This window comes from Lissotriton helveticus, chromosome 6, assembly GCF_964261635.1.
Source record: "Lissotriton helveticus chromosome 6, aLisHel1.1, whole genome shotgun sequence".
In the NCBI taxonomy this organism is placed as follows: domain Eukaryota; kingdom Metazoa; phylum Chordata; class Amphibia; order Caudata; family Salamandridae; genus Lissotriton; species Lissotriton helveticus.
In genome coordinates, this window is record NC_136067.1 from 1895310643 (window position 1) to 1895338118 (window position 27476).

Consider the following 27476-nt stretch of genomic DNA (forward strand, 5'->3'; position numbering starts at 1 on the left):
ACCGTGGAGGCACCGGCGGTGGGGGTCAGTGACCGACATCAGTCGGTCGCAGTCCTCACTCGGCTTAAAACCTGGCATCCCTACCGGCACCGTTCGGAGTCGAAGACTCGAAAAATGATCAAAAGGGATCGTAAAAAGTTTAGTAAAAAAATGACTAAGGTACCACTTTTTCCGGATCTGCGCTGCTGGCGCGGAAAAAAGAAGAACTGACGTCAGCATGCAGAGGCGGCGTCCAAGTACTCCGACGACGTCATCACGGCGCCCACGACGCCGACAACGGACGCGGAGCCGCAGACGACGCCTACCGACGCGCAAGGGTACTGCTACGCAAAAATTTCCGGATCCAGTCTGACGCCTGGGGATATTCTAAGGTAAGGAATCTAATACTAACCTGTTTCTTTCAGATATGCACTTGTAAGAATATTCTTAATACTACTTTGTTATCTCCTACATGCGGTTTCAGCAAAATATACTGTAAGAAATTATGCAAAATGCTTGCAAACACTGGAATACTGAGGCGCACATCTGTAGTTATGCAAGACAAATACTGCTATGATGTCTAAAAAAGAAAATAATGCAATGTACGAGTTAAGAAACCAAAACAAATCAATAAGGTGTGTTTAAAAAAAAATAGTGTATGGAGTTGACTACGCAGCAGACTTACAAATGTGAGCTATGGTAATACAAGCCTCGAAAAATCCTAAAAATTTTACTAGACCTGCAGGTCTAGTGACTTAAACAATCTACCCAAACTAATTATAATGCTCTTGACCCATAAACTGTTTTCAAATTATGCGATTCTTGCCAAGTATTTTAATTCACTGAGACGCCATTTTCTTCTTTATCACACGAGAGCACTTTTAAATACACTAGTTCAGCGAGTCTGCTGTACAGAACACTATTTTGTTAGATTCAATAAACTAAATATTAACTCCATATAGAATACAAATCTAGCCACAAAGGATACACATGACCGCTGACTTACCTCTTACTTTATTAACTGCATTGTCATGAGTGCGGGGGCAGGAAGGTTTCTCAAATCATGTTTAAAAACTATTACTTTTAATAAATACATAACTAAAGCATAAAGTAGCAGCGCACTGTCATTTGCATTCAGCAGATTTTACAATGTAATGGCCACAGAATTTGTCACTGGTGAGGTTTTAAAACTATATAGTGCACAATGTTTGGAAATAAAGTGTCTACAAATATTTGTCATTTGCACATCACCAAGTATTCTGATTTACTTTCGTCCTTTTTTTTCTCTTTTAAAACAAATTTAATTTATCAAATGACACATATGGAGCTGTGCTCTGTAACCCAGAGACGTCTGCACGATCAATATTCAGCATGATGATTTTGACTTTTCACTAATGAATTCAAGGAGAAAGTGAGAGCAATACAGATAAAATATGTCAAATGAGAAACCCCCACCCAACTACCCCCACACCCCGTTGCACTAACAGTCTCCCAAATAACACACTAGCTGTAAATTAAGCACCATTACCACTAGCTCCAGGGAACTCAAATACTAAAGACAACTGCCTGCACCAGCGAGGAAGCATTAATCTGGATGGAGGTGTCCCGGTGCAGCGACCAGCTCCAGGAGCAGGCCCAGATAGTCTGCCCAGCGCTCCACACTTCAAAATGCTTCTGCAAGCACCCTCTTGCAATGAAAATGGGAAGTTCCAGGCCCATGCAGAAGTCCAGTACCTTCTTCCATGCCCTAGCAATATCCCTCTGCGCCAAGGTAAACCCCAACATCATAAGAGGCGTTTATAGACATTGCCCCCAATCCCATCCATAACATGTAAGAGCACCAGTTTCGGCGAACGGGGCAAGTCCCAGTACAACACTACAGAAAGACAGGTCACAACCCCTCTCCAAAACCGTGACAAAGAGAGACAGTGACAAACCGTGTGCATCAGGGTCCCCTCCTCCCGCTCACATCAAAGACATATAGGGAAGGCCACCAGTCCCGCCCTCCACAGCCGGAATCGCGTGAAGTAGACCCGATGTAGATATTTAAACTGAACTAGGCACAGCGGCACTGCAATGGCCGCCCCCCAGGGGAAGGCCAAGGTCTCCGTCCAGTCCTCTTCATCAAGTGGACCCACATCTTCCTCCTAGACCTCTCTGAGCTTCAGCAGCATGGGGGAGCTGTGAGTCACCAGGGTTTGGTAGATATTAGATATTTTATGATCCTGAGGTCCCCCATATTCACCTTCGCTTCTATCGGGCTGAACTCCGCCAATGATTCCAGGCCCTCTAAGCTAGGGGAAAGGGCGTGCTAAAACTGTAGGTATTCGTAAAATTGGGTTTTCGGCATCTGAAACTCCTTTTGTAAATCTTGAAAAGGACCTCAGAGTCAGCCCCCGCATTACGTCTCCCACGGTAGAGATACCAATGTTGTCCCAACTACAGAACACTGACAGAGTAGCCAAGTGCGGCAGGTGGCCATTGTTTGCCAGGGGAGTTTTCTGTGTCAGTGTATTCCACCACCCCATCCTCCGCAAGGCCTGTTGCCAGAGTTGAAAGACCACCTGTGTTGCAGGTGGCAGGGATTTACGCACCGGTGCTGAATACAGAATCGTATGGAGGGAGAGATTCCCCATAAGGTGCCGCTCCACAGCGTATGCAGGGACATCTCTATCCCTATACAACCACTCATTCAAGACAAGAAAGTGCGAGGCCATGTAATACGATAGTATGGTAGTGGTCCCCAGTCCACTACAGTACGTGGAGAGGAAGCATGTCCGTAGGGCGACTTCCCCCTTCCCCCCTACCCATAGAAATTGACCCAATGCCGTATTAACCTGCCTAAACCATCTAGGAGGAATCTGATAGGGGTGGTTCTGCAATTGGTTCAGCAAGCGGGGGAACAAAACCATCTTGAATATGGCCTATTGCACACGCTCCCAGACCGGAACCAAATTACGCTCCCATACCACAATAGGAGACTCAGAAAAAAAGACCCTGAGCTACTTCATCCCGCCAGTAACAACTCGAACCGATGAGGCCGAGGCCCGATGTATCCCCCAAGGGCCATCGAGTAGACTTGCTGGGATTCAAGTAGAGGCCCGATGACTCTCCAAAGATCTGCATTATACGAAGCAGCCGCGGCCCCGTCCTGTCCACGTCCGTAAGAAAAAATAAAACGTCATCGCGTTTAAGGCAATAGGATCCGACAAGCCATGCGCCCATTCAAAGCCAGTCACCTGCGCATCCAAGCGTCCCCAAGCGGCCAAAGGTTCGACCGCTAGTGCAAACAAGTAGGGAGATAACGGGCATCCCTGCTGGGTACCCCTCCCAAGCGAAAAAGTGGAGGAGGTGGAGCCCGCGACATGTACCGACACGGTAAGATCAGTGTAGAGTAGGACAGGAAGCGCGGACCAAGATTTAACCTACGTTCGAGCGTGAATAGGTAAACCCAGCTAAGAGAGTCAAATGCCCTGTCCATATCTGCCAAAAGGAGTGCCGCCCGCATACCGAGCCCCCGGACAGCCACCACTGCCACCTGTGCGAGGCGGATATTATGTCTGGTTGCCCTCTGAGGCATAAACCCGGCCTGATCTGGGTGTACTAAGGTGGTGATGTGGTACCGCAAGCGATTGGCAAGTGCCTTGGCCAGTATCTTGGCCTCCACATTGAGGAGCAAAATGGGGGGGGGGTAGAAGTGTGGTGATCTGGGGGTCTACCGGGTTTATGGACTCCACCACCACCTGAAGATAATGGGGTCCAAGCTGCAGGAAGTATTTCTTAAAAAATTCACAGGGAAACCCATTTGGCGCCGGGGCCTTAACCAAACTGAGTACTCCCAAGGCTGCACCCATCTCCTCCTCAGTGAGCTAGAGATCGAGTTCAGCACTCGCCTCATCGGACAGAGCCCACGGCGGGAGGTCGTCTAAAAACCGGCCTATCACGTCCTCGTGGAGGCACTCTCTGGGGGCATACAACTCTGCAAAATAGGAAGAGAAACTCTCAGCAATGTCAAGGGCATCCGTGAGGGGCCTTCCATTCGGATCGACAATACAGGGAAGGGGCTGGGCATGTAACATCCCCTGACACAACCGATTAAGCATCTTGCTGGAACTGTCTCCCCATTGGTAAACCCTACTACACGTCGTCAGACAAATAAGACGGGCCTCATCCCTAAGAAGAACTGCATAGTTCTGTAGCAGGAGCAACTGTTGCCGTATGTGCTCACCCCACACTCCCCTACTGCAATGATCGCGATCTGCAATATTAGCCTCTGCTAGCAACAGAGCCTCCCTCGGAAGGATATCTGCCTCCACCACTCTACCCGCTGCCACTAGAGGGACAAACAAATAACCGTGGGGAGAGGAGGAATTGTGAACCGCAGAGAGATACGTGTAGCCCTGAACATCCCGGTGCATCCAGCGCCTGGGGTACACCCAATCAAGCCCAGACACCAAAGAGGAAGGTTTTGTGACCTGGCTAGCAACCGCACCCTCCCCAGGCCTCCAGCGATCCCTGGTCATGTCCAGCATGTCGTTCCAATCGCCCCCAACTATACAGAGGCCATTAGGTATATCCACCCATAAGGACATAAGCCGCTCCACTGGGCCCCATGAAAGTGGAGGTGGGGCATATACACAACCTAGAACCACCGGTTCCTCTCCGACAATGCACTGTAGGAATAGATAGTGCCCCTAGGTGTCCGCCCACATCTTCACATGTGTATATAGGACCCTGCGGTGGATCATAATCGCCACCCCGTGACCCCCTTACAAACCCCGAATGGAACACGTGAACATAGCCAGAACGTTGGAGGCAGAGCGCCTTTGAAGCCATAAGATGTGTTTCTTGGAGTACATCGGCATGAGCCCTCTTAACCTGCTGGAAAACAGCCCCTCGCTTAATTTTATCCAGTACCCCCTGACATTCCAGCTCACGATTCTGAGAGTCCCGGAGGACACCCGGGAGCCATCACGTGAGTCGGCCATGCAAGATCTCCATGGGAGACACTGGTGCAAGAGAAATTAAGTGGTGCATGCAAGGAGACCTAATAATACTGTAGCAAAGTGTGACTTGTTGATAAAAACAAACAACCCAACAATCACCCACCCAATACTTCAAGAACGATGAAGCATCTGTTGTGGCGTGTGCGGCCTGCAGACCCCAACAGGGAGTCCCACCCCACCTCGACCAATGGATCACCAAGTTACAGCCCAACATCAGCAGGCCCCCACTCCGTCGGAAGGTCCAACAGAGAAGCCAGCCCTCATATGGACTCCTCCGATCCAAACAGCAATGTCAAAGTTACAATGGACTGTGATCTCCCCCACCAATTAGGAGGCCGAAGTAGTTTGCTGGGAGGCCAAGCCGGCCTCGGAGGACGTACTGCAGGAGCGAGATAGACGGCTGGACCTGGAGCGCTTGCGATCCTTGAGCTTCGTGTGAGGCTACCCATGAGCCGCCTCACTGGAAGAGTCAGACTCCCTCTGAGGCGGTGTGTGGGGACGCAGCCACACTGTCTCATCTGTCCACTGAAACGCCTCCTACGGCGAGTCAAAGAAATGCTTGTGGGATAGATACACCACCCGCAACCGGGCAGGGTACAGCAGCGCGTAGGGAATCTTAAGATCACAAAGTTGAGCCTTGGCTGCCAAAAAGGACTGTCACCGCTGCTGAACCAGCTTCGTATAGTTAGCGAACATCAATATGCGCGCATTGTCAAAGAGCAGAGGTTTCTTGGCCCTGGCCTGTTCGAGTAGAACATCGCGGTCATGATAGTTCAGCAGCTTTACAATAACCGGTCTCGGACGGGCACCAGGCGGTGGCTTCTGCGCGAGAGCCCTGTGAGCACGCTCGATGACAAAACAACAGGACAGGGACTCCGGGTGAAGCCAGTTCTCCAGCCACCGAGTGAGGAACTGTTCCATGTTCTCCCCCCACCCCCTCACACTCCTCCAGAAAGCCCACAATGTGGAGGTTGTTGCACCTGGCCCTTCTCTCCGCATCCTCCACGTGTGTCGCAAGGCCCCGCTGGGTTGTTTCGAGGGCAGCCACCCCCTCCTGCAAACCGGCGACCTTGCTCTGTTTGGCCGAGCCCCCACTCATCTCATCACTCGCCATTGCGCCCGCCGGGCCCAAATCCCTGGCCACTCGACCCCGGCTCTTCGGACTGCCTCGCCCGTAGGTCGCAGGCCTGTCTGCGTGAATAAGGCGTCACACTCCTGTGGCTGTACTTTGCTCCTATTTAAATGTTTGTTTGCATCACATTTCTGAATTACAGAAACAAGTTATTTAATAATTCCAGTTATATTTTGAAATACTTGCACTATTCATTTACACGCAGTTTACATGTTGGAGAAAATAAATGGCATTTTATATCCTTTTGTTTCACAGTTCTTGTCAGCTCACTTGACAAATACTATTAACTGTGATAAATAAGTGAAAGAAAAGTTTAAACCTTTTTCCAGCAACAATTAGTAAAAAGTCAAACGGACATTTGACCTCTGTCCTTTAGCAGTCAGAAAATGTGCCAAGATAAAAACATGATTTATAGGCGTCTTAATTGCTCATTCACTTTCTGAACGAACAGAACACCTGTTTCTTTACAGTTGGGTTTACTCACCAGCAAGGTCGAGTAGGTGCTAAAAATACCTCGACCTGATAAAATCTCACTCGCAATTGTGAGTGGATTATTCTAGGCCTGCAATATTCCGAAGAAAAAACATAGTGGAGCCCTGTTTACAGGTTGAGTGTGGCCTGGGAGACAGGTAGGGCTCTCTTGGCGTTGAGGTAGCAGGTTTGGATGCATAGGCAGATCCACCTGACAAGACCTGTCTTTGATATAGGGTGAAGCTTATGAAATTCAGCTAGGGCAAACAAAACTGTTGTGTTTTTCAAAAGGACTTGGTCCTATCGACGTAGTATATTATTGCATGCTTGAAGTCAAATGAATGTAGTGCCCTCTTAGCTACTGAGTTAGGCGGGGGAAGACAACAGTTATATTGTTTGGTTGAGTTGAGAAGGTGAGACACCTTTGGGTAAGAACTTAGGATTGTCCTCAAAACTAACCCTGTCATTGTGGACCTCCTGCAGTGTAAGATCCTTCAATTCTCCAATATGCAATAGCTGTTAGGAAGGAACTGAAGAGGGCAAGAGTATAGTGGTTTGAAAGGAGGGCCCATGGGCCCCAAAAGGACAATATTAAGATTTCATGCTGGGGCGGGTGGCACCCTGTCTGGGATGACTCATTTAAGGATTTCCATGAACTTTTGATGGCAGGGATTTTGAACGGCGAGGAGTGTTCCCTGTTCTGCATATATGCTGCGATGGTGGCTAGATGTAGCTATATTGAGGTATAGGCTAATCATGAATTTTGTAAATGTAGGAGGTAGCAAATAAGGTCTTGGATCACTGGTTTTAGGAGGTCTGTGCAGTTGGATATGGAGTAGTGAACAAACCGTTTTCACTTAGCAGCTTAGCAGGCCTGTGTGGTGGGTCTGCAGGATTTTTTCAGGATGTCCATGCATTTTTTTAGGTAGGTTAAGATACCAAATTCCAGACGTTTTGGAGCCACATTGCTGGGCTCATCTGCCTGGGAGCAGGTGTCTGACTCTGTTCTGCCTAAGAGGGCCGGCCTGTGGGGAGCGATGACATCCCTAGAAGCGTTGAGAACTGCAGCTACTTGGCCCTGGTGGGAGCTACCAATATGGTGGGGGAGGGGAAAAGGGGGGGGGATGTTTGCAACAGTTTCCTCACTATGTATAGGAGAAAAGGGAGAGGAGGAAAAATGTAGGAAAAGATCACTGACCAGTTTATCCACCCTGAATTGCCTGTGGACTGGGGTGTGTGGAAATCAGGAGGCACCGTTTGAGTATTTTGCATTTTCACAAGTGTATCTCTGGGACCCTCTTGCCCGACTGGAGGAACGGGGCTACGACTTCTGCTTGGACTTTCCACGCCTTCACATTTTGCTGCATCCTGCTGAGCAAATGTGCAAAGTTGCTGTCCACTCCCAGGAGGTACGCTGCTCAGAGAAGTATCCATTGGTTAATCGTAGAAATATCAAATCCACTGCTCCACTGTTGACAATTGCAAGGAATGGGTGCCGCCATGTTTGTGGAGCTAGTACATGGTGGTCATGTCGTCTGTTTGCACTATATCGTTTTGAATGTCCTGGTGAAATTCTTTGAGGGCTAGCTGGGTGGCAAAGTTCCAGATGGTTGATGTGCAGACCTCGACGAGGTGGCTACATACCCTGGACTGTCATGGTTAGGAGATGCGCTCTTCCCAGCAAGAGAGTGAAACATCCAGGGTAATGGTCACCTGTGGAATGCAGTTTATGCAGGGCCGGCCCTGAAACAGGTTGTTGCTATTCTGCCACTGTACATCGCGATGGGTGCTGGCCCTTATCAACAGCCGACCTTCCCAATGATCCTCTGCTTCTGATAATTGTGCCGATAGACACTCTTGTAATAGACGAATGTGAAGGCTAGCATGGGGGACTACAGTTACACGAGACCATCATCCCTATGGGGCTCATTACCATTCTGACTGTGAGAGAGTGATGTGTCTGAAAGATGATGATGATGATGAGGAGGAGAAATTTGTAGAGCACGACAACTACCCTGGGGTGTCTAGGCGCTACTTGCAGTGCATTCAGTACAGAGGAGGTAAGACCGTTAAACTGATAACAGCCAGGTTTTGAGGCCTTTCCTGAATTTAAAGAGACTCTTCTCTTTTTCAAAGCGATAGGCAAGGAATTGCATAAGCTTGCCGTTGTGGCTGTAAAGCTCTTGCCACCCCATCTCACCTTACTGATTCTAGGAACTGTTAGGTTTCACAATGAGGTGATCTAAGGGTTCTAGCAGGGGAGTATGGCTTAAGAAATGTTGTCAGCTGTGATGGCCCCATGTTGTTAAAGCATTTAAAAGCGGCAGTAGCTACTGAAATGCTGCAACCCTTTGTTCAGCTTGGACATGACTTGGCAGTGACAGCATTCAGGATGGATCCTCAAGAGGTGGGCAATTGCTTCTGCTATGCATTTGGTGAAGACCCTTACGGATGTGGTGACTCCAAAGGACAACACTTTGAATTGGTAGTTCTGGCCACTTTCCATGAAGAAGGTGTAGCACTGGTGAGCTGAATGAATTGGTATGTGAAACCTGGCATCCATCAGGTCCAGTGTGGTTATGAGGTTGCCTTGCTACAGCAGGGCGCCGACATCCTCCAGGGTGGTCATGGAAATGTTAGAGAATGCATCTGTTGAGAATCCGGTGGTTGAGAATTGGCCTGAGGGAGCCTGATGCGGAAGTAAAGGGAGTAGACGCCCCTGTCCCGTGTTCTGGGGGCATTGGCTCTATAGCTCCTTTGAGAAGGAGCACCTGAACCACCTCCTGCGGTAGACAGAGGTGTTCCTGGCTGAGGGTGTGGGATGTTATGTTTAGTGGGGCTGAAAGGAGTTCCAGGCAATACCCGTGCTAGATAATTGACAGAAGCCACCAGTCTGAGGTGATGGCCTCTCAATGATTGAGAAACCACTGAAGTCTCTCCCCCAACAGGTGTTGTATGATCATGGGGATGAGCAAATCAGTGATTGGAGGCGGAGGCCTTTGCCTCTGTTGGAACTGCTGCCCTGAAAGGTACCCACTGTAACGCCTTAATGGTGGTAGGCCTGCTGCTGCCATTGGTACAACTGGGGCCTGGCAGGGGAGATGGATTTTGATTCCTACCCATACTATGACTTCCAAAAGGAGCCCCTAGCCACTGAGATCTGGAGGGCACCCATAGACTTGGCCATTGTCAGTGTCCCTTTTTGATTTTCTCAAGCATCTTATCAACCGCTTAAAAAAAGTGCTCTCCGTCAAACGACAAGCTGATGAGGTGCTGTTGCAGTTCCAGCTTGGAGCCAGGAATGCCACCTAAATATGATGGAAGTATTTACTTCACCGGTTGAGAAGTCAGTTTTGTTAAAAGCACACCATATGGTGATGTTAGAGCTGGTTTATTCGCCACCCCCATCCCCCATTTTCTGAATTCATCAGAGAGGTGCTGCAGAAGGCCCTCCATCTCCTCACATAGGTCTTCTTGCCTCGAAAGGCTAAGCATAAGGTGCAGATGGCATAGTTATAGGAGAACCAGATTACAGACATTGTAGAGGGTGGTCCAAGTTATTTAGTGTGGCACAGAGGGTATTTCCTGAAAGGCATCAATTCCACCACGCTGCACGCCTCTTTATTCTCCAGAGTCAATGATGGAAGAAGCCTAGGACTCCAATGGGGTCCTAGGCAGAAAGAGTTGGGGATGATGTCTTTGACAGGAGGCTCTGATGCAGGTTGAGAGGGTGCAAATAGACAACAATCTTCACAAGATTTCTTCTAACAATGGAGCTGATGCCCATGCACATTGCCCATTAAGTGAGCAGTCACAATACCTTGTGACTCAAAAGACTTCAAAGAAAATCAAGATGCAAATGTCCAACTCGAAAACTAGATGGCAGGAGTATGCACAGTATGTGCATCCACAGCCACAAATGCTAATAACATATTTATTGTAAATGTATGAGATGTAAATTAGACAGGGACGTGCTCGTCCAACATCTATTAAAAATAATAGTGAGTCAGGTGAGGCCAACTGTGAGGTTTCAGTTAAGGGCATGTGGCAGTCACCTTCAGAAAGCTGATCCACACAATCTTAAAAACTTTGCAGAAAACCAATTTACAATTTCAGACCTACATATTGAAAAGCATAATAAAGTACAACCTATGAATTTGTAATATTTTTTGCTACACAGAACAAGTTATTAACTTCTGTAACGCCTTTTCTGTTAGAGACTACTGCTAATTCCGCACCTTAAAATATTCCTCAGGCGACAGAGCAGATTCAAAAAATCTTGAGCAGTACATCTGTGTGCCGGTAGGTGACGTCTTCAGCACCAGAAGTGACAGCATGATGTCTATATTAGCGCCACCCAGATACGCTGGTATCAGTTTCTTTCTGGACTAGTGCCATGCCAAAAACGTAAAGCCACGCAAAAAACAATGTAACTGTTTGACCAGTGTGCAGTATCGAACAAGATTCTTTTTAAAGAAAGAACCCAGTTAGCAGATTGGGGAGGATGGGTGTGTCGGTGAGGAATATGCTTTTAGACAGTCTCTACCACAGAAAGCATTACTGAGGTAAGAACTTGTTCTTTTGATGAAGAGTTCTAACAGCAGATTCCTCACCTTAGAATAGATACCCAAGCAATGTACTCCTGGAGGCAAGTCTGAAGTGACCTAAACCAAAATGTCCTGGATGATCGAACAGGCGAAATACCCATCACGAAGAACCTGACTGTCCAAGCCCTAGTGCTTCGTGAATGTATGATGGAAGTATTTACTTCACCGGTTGAGAAGTCAGTTTTGTTAAAAGCACACGCATACAGGATACGTACGCCACAAACTAATGCAGTAGCGGCGGTTTTTGTCCTAGTGGAGTAAGCATGCAAGCCCTCAGGGTGTAGCGTAGCAGATTGTTATGTAGAGTACTATTCACCTGGAGATCGTTAGCTTCTGCACAGCCTTGCACTTCTTTGCTTTGGAGAACCCAATGAAGAACTGATCATCCAATCGATATTTGGTGCCCTCAGTATAAAATGACATGACTTGTAGGATCCTAACAATGGAGTCTCTCCTCTTCCTTGGACGGATGAGGAGGAAGCATAGAAGGCAGGCAGAGTAATGCCCTAGTGAATTTGAAAAGGGGCAACCACCTTTGGATGGAAAGAGGCACTTGCCAGAAGAACCAGCTTGCCAGGGAAGAAGTTAGGGTATGGAGGTTGGACCAACAGAGCCTGAAGCTCACCAACGCTCCTGCCCGAGGTAATGGCCACCAGGAACTCTGTTTTGAAAGTCTAGAGTGCAGAGGGAAGCTAGACAGGGGCTCAAAGGGAGAAGACAGAACAAAAGTAAGGACCAAACCGCAGTCCCATTGGAGTATTACAAAAGGAGTAGGTGGGAAAAAATGCTGCAAACCTTAAAAGCAAACGAGTCACAAGGGATGACGAAGAGGGAGGATTGATCATGCAGCTACAATAGAGATGAGAGGGCAGACAAATAACCTTGCACAGTGCACAGTGCACAGAGCAAGACCGTGCAAGGCTAGGGAAAGAACAAACAAAACCTCAACAAGAGGGTCAAAAAAGAGGTCCATTCGGAGTGAAGAACACCAAGCCACAAACTTATTCCAACAGCAGCCTAAGCAGTTTTAGTGGCGGGATGCCTAGCTGCCAAGATCAAACTTCAGGAGGGAGATCGAAAAAAAAAAAACTCAACTGTCACAGCTCAGTCTCTATGCATGAAGGTGAGCATTTGCAGGTTTGGGTGCATGACCCTGCCTTGGTGTTAAGATAGGAGATCCTCTCCAGAGCGCAGATTGCTCAGGAGTTCTGGGTACCAGACCCTCTGTGGCAAATCTGGAGCCACTAGGATGACTTGAGCCTGGTCGTCTGAGATTTTTGTGAGAACTCAGGACAGGAGTGGTATTGGCAGAAAGGCATACAGGAGTCCCGAGTTCCCTTAGAGACAGAACAAGTCTAAGCAAGTGTCGCTTTGGAAGCTCCAGTGCGCCGAAGTGCTGACATTGGCGGTTCTCGGTGGTGGCAAAAAGATCTAACCAAGGTCCTCCCCAGTCTTGGAAGAGACCTTAAACTACCTCTGGATGTAGATGCCATTAGTGATCCACAAGGCATTGACAGCTGAGTTTTTTCGCCCTGGCTTTTTGAGATCCTACTAAGTGTTGAGCGACCAGGAAAATGTCCTGACGTTCTAGCCATGTCGCGAGGCCTACAGCCTCTTGGCAAAGGGTCCATTATCCCACCATGCCTTGTTTTTTGCAGTACCGCATGTCGTAATGTTGCCTGTGAACACCTGAACTAGCCTTCCTTTGAAGGAAGGCTTTCAATGCCAGGCGAATCTGCCCTAAACTCCAACAACCTGATATAGAGCGGACACTCCATCCCAAACTATGAGTGACGCCTCTGCCACTACAGTCAATCTTGGGTGGGGAAGGGAGAGGGGCCTGCTGCTGAACCAATTGCGGTTTGTCAGCCACTACTGCATATCTTTTGCCGTTTCTTCCGCTATCTGGACCAGGTCGGACAGAATTCTCTGATGCTGCAGATACTGGAACTTCATGTCCGATTGTAAAGCCTGCATATACCAGGGGGCATGCTTTACAGGAAAAATGCAGGAGACCATGAGACCCAGCAGCCTCAGAGTCAGTCTCACCAAAGCCCAGGATAGAGGCCTAAACATCGGAATCACAGTCTGAATATCCCAGACTAGTCGTTCCGGAGGATAGGCAGGGAACTGCACTGAGTTTAGAATGGCTCTGATAAAAGGCAGCGTCTAAGAGGGAGTTAGGTGCGACTTCGGAATGTTGATAGTGAACCCCAGCGAATACAGATAAACGACTGCCTAGGGCGAGCCCGCCTAAAACAGCCAGTCACTGAGGTAGGGGAAGACTGGAACCCCTAACATCTGTATATGGGCTGCAACCAGCATTTCGTTCGTGAATGTTAGAGGAGCGCTTGTGATTGCCAACCATTGAGGCAGATGGGGCCTAATTTCTGCTGCCAATGGGAAGACTGTGCTGGATGGAGGGCACACTAAAAACGTTTTGAAGGTGCAGCAGCTGGAGCGGCAGAGGATATGACAGCATGCACAGATTGGCTACATAAAGCATCCTTTCTGGGCTCCGTAGCCACATCCTCGAAAGCACTGTGTGGGGGGCTAGACTGGGTATGGCTGGTACCCAAAATTACCAATTACACTTCTGCGGTAGGGGCAAAAGGACTGCCGTGAGCCCTGCTCTTGTGAAAGCACTCAACTGCCTCATCAGCCTTGTCGCCAAATAGGCAGAAGTCATCAAAGGGCAAGTCAATCAAGGAAGACTGGACAGCTCCCCAGGTAGAGTGCGAGAACAGGGCTAAGAAGAATGATGTTAAGAAGGTGAAGTCGAAGAGCGCTTCAACTTCTTGTGCTTTTTTCACTTACCAGATTTCGACAAGGAGGTCTTGTATCAGGAAAACTATCGTCCGCTGGAGGGCTCTGAGAGCCTCCATGAGAATTGGACTGGGAGCGGCACGGAGTCTTCTGCTGTGCCGCCAGGAACATCCTCCCTGCTCGTGACCTCCTTCAGGTGCTTCGACTTGCACTATACGTGGACCTTGGGGTCGTGATTCGACCCCAAGCACCGAAGACAAACCAAGTGGCGGTCAAACAGTCATTTGCCCATGATAATTCCCACAATTGTTGAACCATGAAGGTTTGTAAGGGGATAAAATGCCCTACACACAGTAGAAGTTAAGCCAAAAAATGTTTAGCAAAAGGTAGAAAAAAGTTTGTCAAAAAATGGGATAAGTAGCTCTTCGGTTCCGCGCTGATGTCGCAGAATGAAAGGAACTGATGTCAGCGAGCTGGGTCGGGGCATATATAGGGAAAGTGATGTCACCTTCAACACAGACTATAACAACCAGAACGCCGCCACCTACCAGTGCGCAGAGCTACTGCTCAAGCTTTTTCAGAACCAGTCTGATGCTTGGGGAAGTCTCTATCAGAAAATGATTATGTTTGTCATCAGTGCTCTTATAGTTTAGATATGGAGCCTGCACATGCTTGATACATTAAATTCCAGGAACATTAATGGCATCGATTTTAACTTGATCTATGGGAGTTTAGCAAGCTAATAGAGTTTTATTGAGAATACCTCGTCGGTAATGAAACTGACCAGCACTAATACCACTTGCCTATCTCACTTTACTTTACAAAATTGTACGCCATTGTTTATGCTTCCTTGGTGACAGGACTTGCCAGGGAAGAAACTGACGGAAGCCAATATTTGGATATTGACCTGCTCACACCATTCTCAATACGGCTTTGTTTCTGTGCATACCTTGGAACCCCCCACCGGTAGGGTACTGTTCTGACTGGCACATGTGTGTAAACATAAGAACCTAAGATTGGATTTGCCTTGGATGTAAAAATTTTATTAGAATGTAATCTGGTTGGACCTGAATATGCAGATTTATGGGGAGACAAGACTGCACATACTGCTAGAAATATTGCAATAGTTGGGGGAAGGATGTTTGGCTACAGTTTGGCAAGTCTCTCCATTACAATCACCATCATCTAATGCTAATTTGCACCCGCCCGGCAACTCTCATATGGACATAGTCAAAGGGAATGCAGGGGTGATGGAGCGAAGAGATAGAATCATGCAGATTCCAAAGATGCCTGCCTCTCTTCGTGGATATTGATTCCACCTCTTCCAATTTATTGGCCAGATGAGAACAACTATACTACTGCAGTCTTATGCAAGAGAGATGGGTGGAGAAAATAAAACTTTCCTTTCTTGCAAAATATGTACATTTTCCTTGACAACTACTCACCTTTTCATTACAAGGCTCGTATGTAACTAACCCTGCGTATATAATCAAATCTGCTTTAGTCAGTGCTAAATGCGTTTGAAACTAATAGGATTTTTTATGACTTATTTTGTTATCTATTTTTTGTTACACTAACGTAACTAATCATATTGCCTGAAAACATTTAAATATAGCATATACACAAAGCAGCAATGACCTCTGTTTTGACTACTCTGTAAAACACAAATGGCATACAATACCTTCGCTACCACTGGCGATGAAGTCTTCATTATGGCCTCCAAAACATGAATGAATTGTGTAAAACCCTTGAGTAACACCTTGATATTTTCTCACTAAAACTCGGTCTTGCAAGTCCCATAAGTGGACTCCCTAAGAACACAAGATAAAAATATGAAATGTTATTTCCATACTACTGTAGCACAGGCAAAATTTGGATTTAGGACTTCACATGAAATGCAACATTTAAATAGGTAATATGTTACAAGAAACATGAGAAGTTAATTGTATCACTCAGTTCTTTGGCGACAGTCATTTATAAACTGAAATCATCTACATTCACTTACAATGCAATTTAAATTCAGACTAATCTGTACATTTTCAAAAATAACAAGTATGAGTCTGCATCCCGATAAAGTCAATAGAAGTCTAGATTTCTTCCATTTTTATGACCTATCAGAAATTTCGAATCTCAGTAGTGCCAGCAAAGTGTATCATTCCTACCACAATGAATAATATGATGATTTACAATAATCATCTATTATCCATGAACCACAAGACAAATCATCTCTGTGCTGTACAGTCAGTTGTCATTCTGCACACCACATTGTGATGGTAGGCAGGGAGGTTTGACAAAAATCTGGAACAGATACCACCCGGCTTACCCTTTACTGCCTACATTATGTATAAATATGGCGTAATATGAATGCAGAGAAATGACTAAGGAAATTGTTACATACCTGCAACAAGCATTTGCAATGCAATAGGTCTCGCAATTAAGATATTTCTTGCTATTGGGAATGTTAATTACAAAACCTTTTATTTATATGTTTAGAAAGCAACATATAAATAAAAGACATTGTTATTTACAATACCAATAGGTTAAAGTTTATATCCCGCGGCCCTCCCCGCTGAGACCCACGGCCTCAGAGAGTCAAGCTGGCTTTATTTCCATGCTTAAAATTATCATTAGGTCATTAGGGTCGTTAAACAAACACCATACTCCCCACTCAAGTAACACAGGCAGGGCATAAATTGTGATTAACACCAGAAGCCACGTCAGGGAACGCGAAGCCTGGTCAGCATAGCAGATTAAAATACCTCATGTTAATGACCAGTCTAGACCTATAAGTAAAGGTTCTTATGTGGGACGCCCGGGACGTTTGTAAGTGCTTGCAGCACCCTTGCCTGCCTGGGGTGCTTGCAAGAGGTAATAAAAGCACAGTTTCATTCGGATAGCGTGATCATGTCGATCCTACATGTCTTTGTCAGTAACCCCTCAATAAATGCTCCCTTAAATTGTACACTGCTTATGTAAACTCCTGACTGTCATAACCAGCACTTTAGCTGCCCAGACACTGAAAAGCAGATCCAACTTTAACTTTCATGCCGGTTGGTGTTTATAAAAAAAAAAACCAAAAAATACGCCGACATTGTCACTGAAAATTGCGAGAATGCAGGACATGTTGCTTAAGAGGGCAGTTTAACTTGTGTAACGTGCAACAGGAGAGAAAACAAAACCTAATTAAAACACTTCCCTTTCAGTGATGAGTGAAGCAAGTCAAAAGGGACAGTGCACAAGCCACCACCCCTGGAGACAGTAGTTGTCTGCTACTTGTGCTCTGGTGTTGTTAGGGACTTTGGCCACCACCAATGTAGGTGTGGAGTTTGACCACTAAAGATTACTCCGCAGGCAAACTGTCTTGTAGCCTTCGGTCAGGTCCATTGAGCTGGGTTCAGACAGTTTGTGTGTTGTGGGTAGCCCCAGTAGAAGATGCTCTGCAAGGGGTTGGGGCCACCTTCTAAATGCGGATTGGTCTGCAGGGATGATGGGATGTCAACATGTTCTATACGAGAGATCTATTGGGGGTGAGGCATGACCTTTAACAGAGGTCTTCAAGGAGAGCTATGTGCACCACATGGCAGTCTGCACTGATAACTAAACCTAATTGAAGGGCAGCATGCTCTAACCATTAAAGTGTGCCAGTCTCCGGACAAGAGGGTTTGGGAGCCAGTAGTAATCATTATTCACGAATGTCTGGGTGCCTGTCCCAATAATGTATGATACTCATGGGAAAAGCCAGTCCATTACTTCAGTAGTATACTGTTATGGGGGGAGTACTTGAAAGTCTGCCGCACAGATAGAAATTTCACGTACCACAAAAATCCAGGTAGTTACAAAAGTGACATTCAAGTTTTTTAATTCCGCTATAAATAATGTATAAATATAAATGAATGAATACAATAAGGATCAGTAACAACCTGGGCGAGCTTGAACAAAGTTACAAAATGATTTAATCATTTTGTAGAAAAATGTGAACTTTTTCAACCTTCTAACAAAATGAACAATTGCGACAAACTTTTAACAAAAGTATTTTACGATACTGAACTGTTTTTACAAATGTTTTGGTGGGATACCTGTTTTACAAATCCCTTTAATAACTTTTGCTTGAGAAAAAAGTCCCACATTTGAGGAATAGCCGAAATTGATCATTCTCTGTACAAAGTGCTATGCCGTCTAAAAAAGTAAAAGAGAGCCAGTCCAGCACTTCGGTTGCCTATGTGCACGCGTGAGCGTGTCATGCAGTCCAGGTTTTTACTTTGCATTACAGTTCTTTTTTGTGTTGCAGTTTTCTATAGCGCAAACTCGACCCGTAGGTATCAGAGCACTTTACGAGCACCGGTTGCGTTACAGACCGACACATTCATTTTTAAGCATGGGAAAATTGGGCAATTTGCCCAGAATCACAGGATGTTTGAGCGTCCCTGCCGAGGCTGGAGCCTTGTTCTGCAGCTTCAGGGTCGGACACTTTACCCGTTAAGCCACATCGTCCTCGCAACTTACGTTACATGTCTTAGATGCTGATTAACAAGACTACAAGACCTGGTTGCAAAGTGAAAAAACTAAGACTGAATGGTCAACTTGCGCATGGACCGGATAAACTTAATAGCTATGGAAACATAAAGCAGTCAGGACTGCTTTAAAAAAGTAAATTGTGCCCAGACTTGGCTTTGGTGGTAGGGGCACTTAAAAATGGATAACCTACAATGTTTTTGCATATTAGGGACCTCACAGGGTCTCCCCTAGGTATCCCAGGGGTGGCGGGTCAGTTATCTATAAAGTACACCCTTATAAAATGAGTTTTTATATGCCTGGGTAAAGTGAAATTTCACATTTCACTCCCCACATAGGAGCACTGGGTAAGGAGGACCTGCAATATTTCTGCAGATTCAGAACCCCTAAAGTCTCCCCTAGTTGCACAGGGGGTGGGGGTCCTATAGAAATTAGGAAAATACTTATAAAATATGTTTTTTTAAGCCCTGGTGTTAGAAAACTGGCCCAAGTCATTTTCCCCATTGCAAATCCCATGGCCCATAGGTTAACATGGTAGGGAGTTATTGATTAATAACTATTGACAGGAGAGGACTAGCCTGACCTTTCAAAGACTTCCCATAATGGTAGTAGTAAATCCACCAATACCATATTGTTGAATTTCTTCTAAAGTGCGCATACAAGAAGTTATAAGACTTTCTTGTTTGAAAGTCCAAATTCAGCCTTCCAGTGGTCTGCCCTGATTGGTCAGAGTTAAGTGGATTAGCCAGGTTGCTTTGAAGCGGTGATAAAGAGCCCCTGGGGTTACCAACTCTGCTGGGAGGGCAGTGTGCTGGTCCATAGGAATGCCACGCCAGGGGGTGGAGCCATGCTCTTCAAAGGCAGAGGGGAGGCCTGGGTGTCAGTTACACTTTTACACTCTTGACCCAGAGTCAGGGCTAGGCTTAAGGAAGGTATGTGCAGATGGTGGGGGGGGAGTCTATGGAAATAAGCCATCCCAGGGGGTGTGTTTAGCCAGCTCTTACCTTCTTGCTGGAAAATCAGCCATTATGGATTTGGAAGATTTGATGCACTCTAAGACAAAATAATGCCACACTCTACAGGATGTGGTCATAACTATGGAGAGTTACCCTGCTCTCATTGGTCAGAAGTGACTTGTTGCTTGACCCAGAGAATTTTGCATAAGTATCTGAGAGGGGCAGAGCCCTCCAGAGCTGCGACTTGAAACTTACTGAAGCAAGAAGTTGCTGGCTGAGAAGTTTTGCTGTCCAAAGATTTCTAAGGCCTGACCTCTGAAGACTCCACCAACTGAAATTGCATCCCTGTGGATTACCTTGCTGCAAAATAACTAAAGAGTGGACTCACTGCAAGCTACAGGTTAACAGAGCTTACCTAGACATCCCCACAAATAATTCCCAGCCTGGAGTACCAGTGGATTAGTAAGGGTTTTGTTCAAGTGGATTGCGGAATTGAAGTGTCACACTTAAGGACCCTCTTAGAGATTCCAGAGCCTTGGATTGTGTGTTGGATACTTTGTGACACGCACGCAGAACTTCAGGAAGGAGTTCTAACTGGACCCCGCCTGCTGGAGAATGCACAACACATTTGGTGAGATTCTCCAGAACAATTTCTTAAAGGTGTCCCTGTCAGAGAAAACAAAATGACTAAAAGGGGCAATGTTGGTTTCTAAGCACAAGAAAGTGACTAATCTTCAAAAATGTATCTCTCTGGTTCCCTACAGTGGATTGTTTTCGTTTTGTTGTCATTTAAAAGATAAAAATATTACCTATTTTTATAAATTGGTGTTGGATTTTTATTTTGTGTTGTGTCTTAATTATTTACCGAAATGGTGTTTTTAAATGCTTTACATAAGTGGCTTTGACGTTAAGCCTGTCTGCTTGCAGCCATGTTACCAAGGGCTGAGCATAGGAATAATGTTCTAAGACCTATGCTGGGTCCTACCATGTGTTAGTGGCCTTATTGCCAGTGGCAGACCTACATTTGCCCCTACCAATAAAACACATTCCAACAAGAGGTACAACTGGCTGGAAAGGGGAGAATATCCCTTTCCAATGGTACCCCTCCCTGGTACATCCCTGCTTGGGGAAACCACACTTGACACCAGGGATTTTTTTATTTTATTTTATATGCTTAGGCGTGGGGGCTGCCCTAAATGGGCACAATGGTGCCCTCACCCCCCCCCCCCCCCGCAAAAAAGAAATTATAAAGTCTTTCTGCCCCACCCCAGGGGTGCAGATGGGGGAAATAGAGGAAAAGGGGGACAGAAAGCCCACTAGGCACCAAGGATTTTTTTTTTTTTTTAAATAAGAGGGGTGATGGGCACAACAATGCCTCCACCGAATAGAAAAAGGACAGTCTTTCTGACCGCCCCCGGGAGGCAGATGCGGGTTATTACACCCAATCTGACCCCAGGGGGGCAGAAAACCCACTAGACACCAGGGATTCTTTTTTGTGAAAATATAGGGCGGTGCTGCCCTAAATAGGCATTATAAGGCCCCCACCCCTCCTAAAAATTGGCACAGTCTCCACCCCCCTCCTTCCCCGAGAGGGACGGGCAGAAAACCCACTAAGCACCAGTGATCTGTTTATGGGCATGTCAGGGATATGCCGCTTAGGCAAGGGTTGCTCCTCTTTTTTGTGAGCACATTTTAGCTGTTTTTGCTATCGCACCCCCACGCCCCCCTTGGGGCAGATTAGTGATATTTTTTGGCACACCTGCACCCAGGTGGGGCAGAAAAGCACTAGACACTAGCAAAACGTTTCTGTGTGAACTGGAGTTTGGTTGATGGTCTGTGTTTGCTGGTGTTTGGCTGGCTGTGTGAACCTGCATTTTGCTGGTGGTGAATATGTGGACTTGTGCTTAGCTAGCAGGTTGTGTGGACTAACTATTGGCTGAAAGTGTGCGAGGACTGTCGCTTGGCTGGGGGTGCGAGTGGATGGCACTTGGCTGGTGGTGTGCATGGACGACACTTGGCTGGTGCTGTGGCTTGCATGGATCCTCCAACGTTTTATTACCCAGAACCCCCTGCTAACCTCCAATTCCCTTGGTCGCCTGAAAAAAATTATACCTCACTTATGTGGGTGCCCAAAGCAAAGAAGAAAACAGGTTACTTACCTGTAACCTGTAACTTCAGTTATTCAGTATTGGTATCTTTCATAGATTCACATGTTAGGAATCATCCCCGCCCACGAGGTGGGAGTCTCGCGGTATAACAAAACATATACATTATAGACATAATAACATTAAACAATAGGCTACTATGGACAGCAAAGTCACTACATTAGCCTATCTTAGTCCTTTTGCAAAAAGAACCAAACTTGGAACACAGCCAAACAGGCTGCAGTACCCTCTTAGAACCTTGCACAGAGAGGCAAACCTCAGATTTTCGTAGCACAAGTGACAGTAAGTATGCCATAATGATAAGGTAAGCCTCTCCGGGGAGGAGGGTGGGTTGCATGTGAATCTATGAAAGATACCAATACTAGATAACTGAAGTTACAGGTAAGTAACTTGTTTTCTTATCCAGTATTGGGGTATCTTTCATAGATTCACATGCTTCGAATCAGAATAGATAGCAATAAACAATACTTAGTAGCATAGTGGATGGTGGGTATCAAGAAAAAACAATAGATACCTTGTAAACCCAATACAATAATGCAGTATACATTTTAACCCTAATAATGGGCAATTCATAAACATATGCATCAAAATAAATATATATGCAATAATGAACATCTCAATTTGTAAAGCTATAGTCACCTCCTTACAGAGGCTTACCTTATTTAAAAATGTTTCGCAACACTGCTTGACCCACTGCTGATTCAGCCTCTGTTGTCAGATCCAGGCAGTAATGCTGTGTAAAAGTGTGCACATTTTTCCAGGTTGCAGCACGGCAAATCCTCTCTAAAGGTACTCCAGCAAAAAGAGCAGTAGATGACGATACTGCCCTAGTAGAATGAGCCTTAGCTTGTTTGACAAAGGATGTCCAGCTTTGAAATGGCAGAATTGGATAGTAGATGCAATCCACCTTGCGATAGTGGACTTCGTCACAGCTGTTCCTGGTTTTTGACCACCATAGGAAATAAATAATTGGTCGGATTTTCTAATGGACACAGTACATGAAATGTAGAACTTTAAACATCTCTTGACATCCAAGGTATGTAAAGATTTCTCAGTAGAGGAAGACAGATTAGGAAAGAAAGAGCGTAATATTACAGGCTCGTTAAGATGGAATGAAGAGGGAACTTTAGGTATGAACGTAGGATTAGTTCTTAGAAGGACGTAGTCATTGTTAAATTTCAAATAAGGTTGCTTGATAGTGAAAGCCTGTATTTCACTGACTCTTCGAGCAGAGGCGAGTGCCACTAGGAGCGCTGTTTTCCATGAGAGATACTTTAAATCTGCTTTGTGAATAGGCTCAAATGGATGCCTCATTAGCTGTTGCAGCACCAAATTAGGCCTCCATTCTGGAGGAGGAGCCCTAATAGGTGGAAAAGTTCTGAAAAGCCCTTTTAGAAACTGTTAATCAGACGATTAGAACAAAGGGATTCTGCTCCTGTAGAATGCCTGTAGGAAGAAATGGCCGCTAGATGCAGTTTAACCGAAGCAAACATGAGACCAGATATAGATAACGGTAAAAGATAAGGTAGAATCTTAGCTGGAGGACATTTTAAAGGATGTACATTCTTGTTACTACACCAGGAACAGAATCGTTTCCATTTTAACGCATACGTTTTCAAAGTAGAAGGAGCTCTTGCTCTAGCAAGAATGTCTCTGCAGTCTTGAGGTAAATGTATCTCCTTAAACTCCGTGAATCCAGAATGAAGAATCTGGCCTCTGTTCATTGACAATAAGTTCGGGATTGCTGGAAGACGATACAGTCTGAGTTTGGATAGTAGGAAAAGCTCTGTAATCCAATGTTAACGCGGCCATTTCGGATCAATGAGAATCGTGCAGCATGGTTCCATCTTGAGCTTGCGCAGAAGTCTTGGGATAAACAGGAAAGGGGGAAATGCGTAAGCAAAAATCCACGTACAACTCATCATGAAGGCGTTCCCCCAAAAGCCCTTCTCTGGCTCCCAACTTGCAAAGAATGGGCACTTTCGATTGTTCCTGGATGCAAAAAGATCCGGATTTGGCCTCTCTCATTTCCAAAATATATTCTCCACAAATGCTTGATCCAGCTTCCATTCATGACAAGACTTTGAGTTCCTGCTCAGAGTGTCTGCTAAAGTGTTGGTTGTGGATCCCTGGTAGATGTTCCACCTTTATTTTGATATCATGAGAAAGCAGCCATTCCCAAATGCTTTGAGCTTCTTGAGATAGAATATGGGACCGGGTACCTCCTTGCTTGTTTAGATAATGCATGCAAGTGGTGTTGTCGGTTCTGATTAGAACCGTTGACCCGTGAAGTCTTGGGAGAAAAGACTGCAACGCCAGAAAAATGGCTCGAAGCTCCAGAAAATTGATATGCATCTTTGCCACTGCAGCAGACCATTCCCCTCTAATGCAGAGATCCTGAAGCTGTGCACCCCACCCCTCTAGGGAGGCATCTGTTGTGAGGATGAAATCCGGTACAGAAGGCTGGAAAGTGAGCCCGGCAGGCATTTTCGAAACGCCTCCACCAGGAAAGAGTTTCTCGCATAACTGGAATTATTTGCACTAGGTCGTCGAACCACCCAGAGATTTGCAGCCACTGACTGTACAGTTCCTCCTGAATTGGTCTCATTCTCAGACGGGTATGAGGTACTAGCAGAATGGCTGATAGTATTCCCAGAAAGGATTTGATCATCCTTACAGAAGCAAACTTTCTTTTTAGGAGGTCTGACGCCAGAGAAGCAAGGCGAGATTGCCTTTCTTTGGACAAGAATGCTTTGTCTCGGATGGTATCCAACATTGCCCCTAGAAATTGAATCCTTTGGGAAGGATGGAGGACTGTTTTTTTTAATGTTCAGAGACAGTCCCAGAGAGTGAAAAACCTGCAGGCATGTGGATGTTGCGTGAGAAGCCTGTTGAAAGGAAGGAGCCTTTATTAGCCAATCGTCCAGGTAAGGGAATAATTGGATGCCATGCAGTCTGAGATGAGCTGCTACTGGAGCTAGGAATTTGGTAAAGACTCTCCAAGCCGAGCATAAGCCGAATGGGAGGACTTTGAATTGGAAAAGTACACCTGCCACAGTAAATCGAAGGAATTTCTGGTGTTTAGGATGTGTAAGTACGCATCCTGGAGATCCAACGTTGTCATGAAGTCCGCATGATCCAAAAGCTGAAGGATTTCCTGAAGTGTAACCATGCAAAAGGATTTCCTTTGAAGATATTTGCTCAGTTTTCTTAAATCCCCTGACTTTTTCTTTATTAGAAAAAAGCGAGAATAAAATCCTTTCCCACCTGAGAGCGAGGCACTCTTTCTCTCGCTCCTTTCGATAGCATGGCTTTTACCTCCTTTCTGAGAAGAGCAAGATGCGGTGGATGCTTCTTCAGAGGTGGATGAGGAGGGGGGGGAATTGGTAAATTCCAAGGTGTGACCAAATTTGATAATGTCCAATATCCACTTGTCTGTGGATATTTTCTTCCAATTTTTTTGATGTTGGGATACATTCGGAATTTTGTAGGCTAGTTGTGGCAGATCTGGTGCAGGTGTTAAAAGCTTGTCACTGTTTTCTAGCAGAGTCTCTGCCTTGAGGTTGGCGTCTTCTGTTCTGTTGCCTACAAGCGGCGCCTGGGGTGTTTCTATAGGACTGCTGTAGTTGCTGCTGTTGGTATCCATATCGTCCTTGACTGCCCTGATGTTGGTATTTTTGATATCCTCCACAAAATGAATATGAACCTCTGCCTCTCGCTCCTCGAAAAGGCGTCCTTCTGTATTGTAAAGTACCCAGCTCCCTGGCAGTATCAGTATCATTTTTGATTTCTTGTAACGCCTCATCTATGTGTTTCCCAAATAATAAGTCCCCATCTAATGGCATGTTCAGAATCTTTGTCTGGACCTCCAGGAGAACGTTGGTGGATTTCAACCAATGCTGACGTCTAAGGGTTGCTGCTCCAGCAAGTTGGCGAAAACCCAAAGAAGCCATATCCATAGAGATATCAATCTCTGACGCAGACCTTTCGCCCTCCAGGAGTATTTTTCTTGCTTCATGTTTCTTATCCTCAGGAAGATATTCGAGCTAAGGTGAGATGTCAGACCATAATTGGCGGTCATATCTGCCTAAAATCGCCAAAGAATTCGTGGCACGAACAGAGGCACCCGCCATGGTGGTAAAGCGTTTACCGATGATGTTATCCAGGCGTCTCCCATCTTTATCTGGCGCTGCTGTTACTGGAATAGATGGATTACAAGACTTCTGTTGGGCCGCCTGTGAAATAACAGTCTGGTCTTGGGTGCCCAGGGAGGCAAGCAGGAGCATCATCCGGTGCTTTATATTTTTTATCAATTCTAGGGAGCATCGCAGGTATCGAAAAAGTAGTTTTCATTATTTTCTTTCCTTCTTCCAAAATATGATCGATTATAGGGATGGAACTAACCGATTTTCTACTTTGATCTTTAAAATCATAAAGAAAACACTCTGTTTTCTGTACCGATACAGGAAGATGAAATCTAGTTGTTGCCCTTTCCATGATAGCGTGAAAACTTCCTATATCCTCAGGAGGAGAATCAACCGCCTGAGGGACTGGTGAGTATGGCTTTGGAATTAAGTACTCATCCAATTCATCCACCATTGTAGGTGAGTTTGGTATCTTTCCCTCTTCAGACAGTGTCACCATCATCATCCTGAAGGAAGGAGTAGTTTCTGTCCTGTAACTCCAGTTCTGTAGTAGGGGTATCTCTGTTATAGTCATAATCTAGAGAATAGTCCCGCCCATGTGCGTGGACCCCGGAGCAATAAAAAAGAATCTCTTAAGGTGTCCAAAAATGCAGAACTGCACAGACACTTAAGAGAGAATTAAAGACAGATAATGAGGCCTATATCCACAGGCTACACTGTTCAGTACTTCAACTAGAAATTCCACAAAAAATCCACAAACAGCACAGCCTGTCCAGATTTCTCCACAGAGAAAACCTTGCCTTAACAGCAATACCCTCTGGAATGATGGAGAGGAAGAAATGGACAGATAAGCCCCATAGGCTGCCATTATGTGGCTCAGAACAGGATATTGTGCCTTTAAGAGAACTTTCCAGAACTTCACAGTATCCCAGAATGCACTGCAGGTCCCTTTTACTTTCAGTTCTTTTTGAAGGCGTAACACGCCAGAACCTGTAGCATTCCTGACATGAATATCTCTCTCCACCGGGGAGGAGGGCGGGCGCTTATGACTATAACAGAGATACCCCTACTACAGAACTGGAGTTACAGGACAGAAACTACTCCTTTTGTAGTAGGGGATCTTTGTGTATAGTCATAATCTAGTGAATAGAATGGAAAGCCCATCCCCACACCAAAGCGGCGGTGGAGAAAAAATAAAATAACCACTACTGTGCAAACAGATTTCGCAGCGAGGCCTGCCCAACCTGAGCGTCTGCCCTGGCATCAGTGTCCAGACAGTAATGCTTAGCAAAGGTATGGACCGACTTCCAAGTGGCCGCCTTGCAGATTTCTGCAATTGGAACATTACGTAGCAAAGCAGTCGTGGCAGCTTTGCCCCTGGTGGAATGAGCCTTAGGTTTACCCCCTAAGGTCTTATTAGCTTTTTGGTAACACAATTGTATACAGGACACAATCCACCTCGAGATGGACTGTTTAGAGGTAGCAAGACCCGTCCTGACTGATCCATAATTGATAAACAATTGGTCTGACCTACGAATATCCTTGGTGTTATCCAGATAAAATTTCAACACCCTCCTAACATCCAGGGAATGTAGGGACCTTTCCGCTGGAGAGGAAGGATTCTGAAAAAACTTAGGTAAAGTTATGGTCTGGTTAACATGAAAATCAGATATAACCTTTGGAAGAAATTTAGGGTGAGTACGCATAACAACCTTAGCACCATGAAATACAGTATAA

At 45.8% G+C, this 27476-nt stretch overlaps 1 protein-coding gene across 3 annotated transcripts in view; it reads right to left on the bottom strand.

Moving 5' to 3' along the window:
* WDR26 (WD repeat domain 26) overlaps positions 1–27476 on the bottom strand; it is a 716351-nt gene that overhangs the window by 97882 nt on the left and 590993 nt on the right. For all 3 annotated transcript variants that reach the window (XM_078649852.1, XM_078649853.1, XM_078649851.1), the window contains one exon: positions 15643–15772. In XM_078649852.1, the coding sequence (XP_078505978.1) occupies positions 15643–15772 (130 nt within the window). The remainder of the gene's footprint in view (positions 1–15642; positions 15773–27476) is intronic.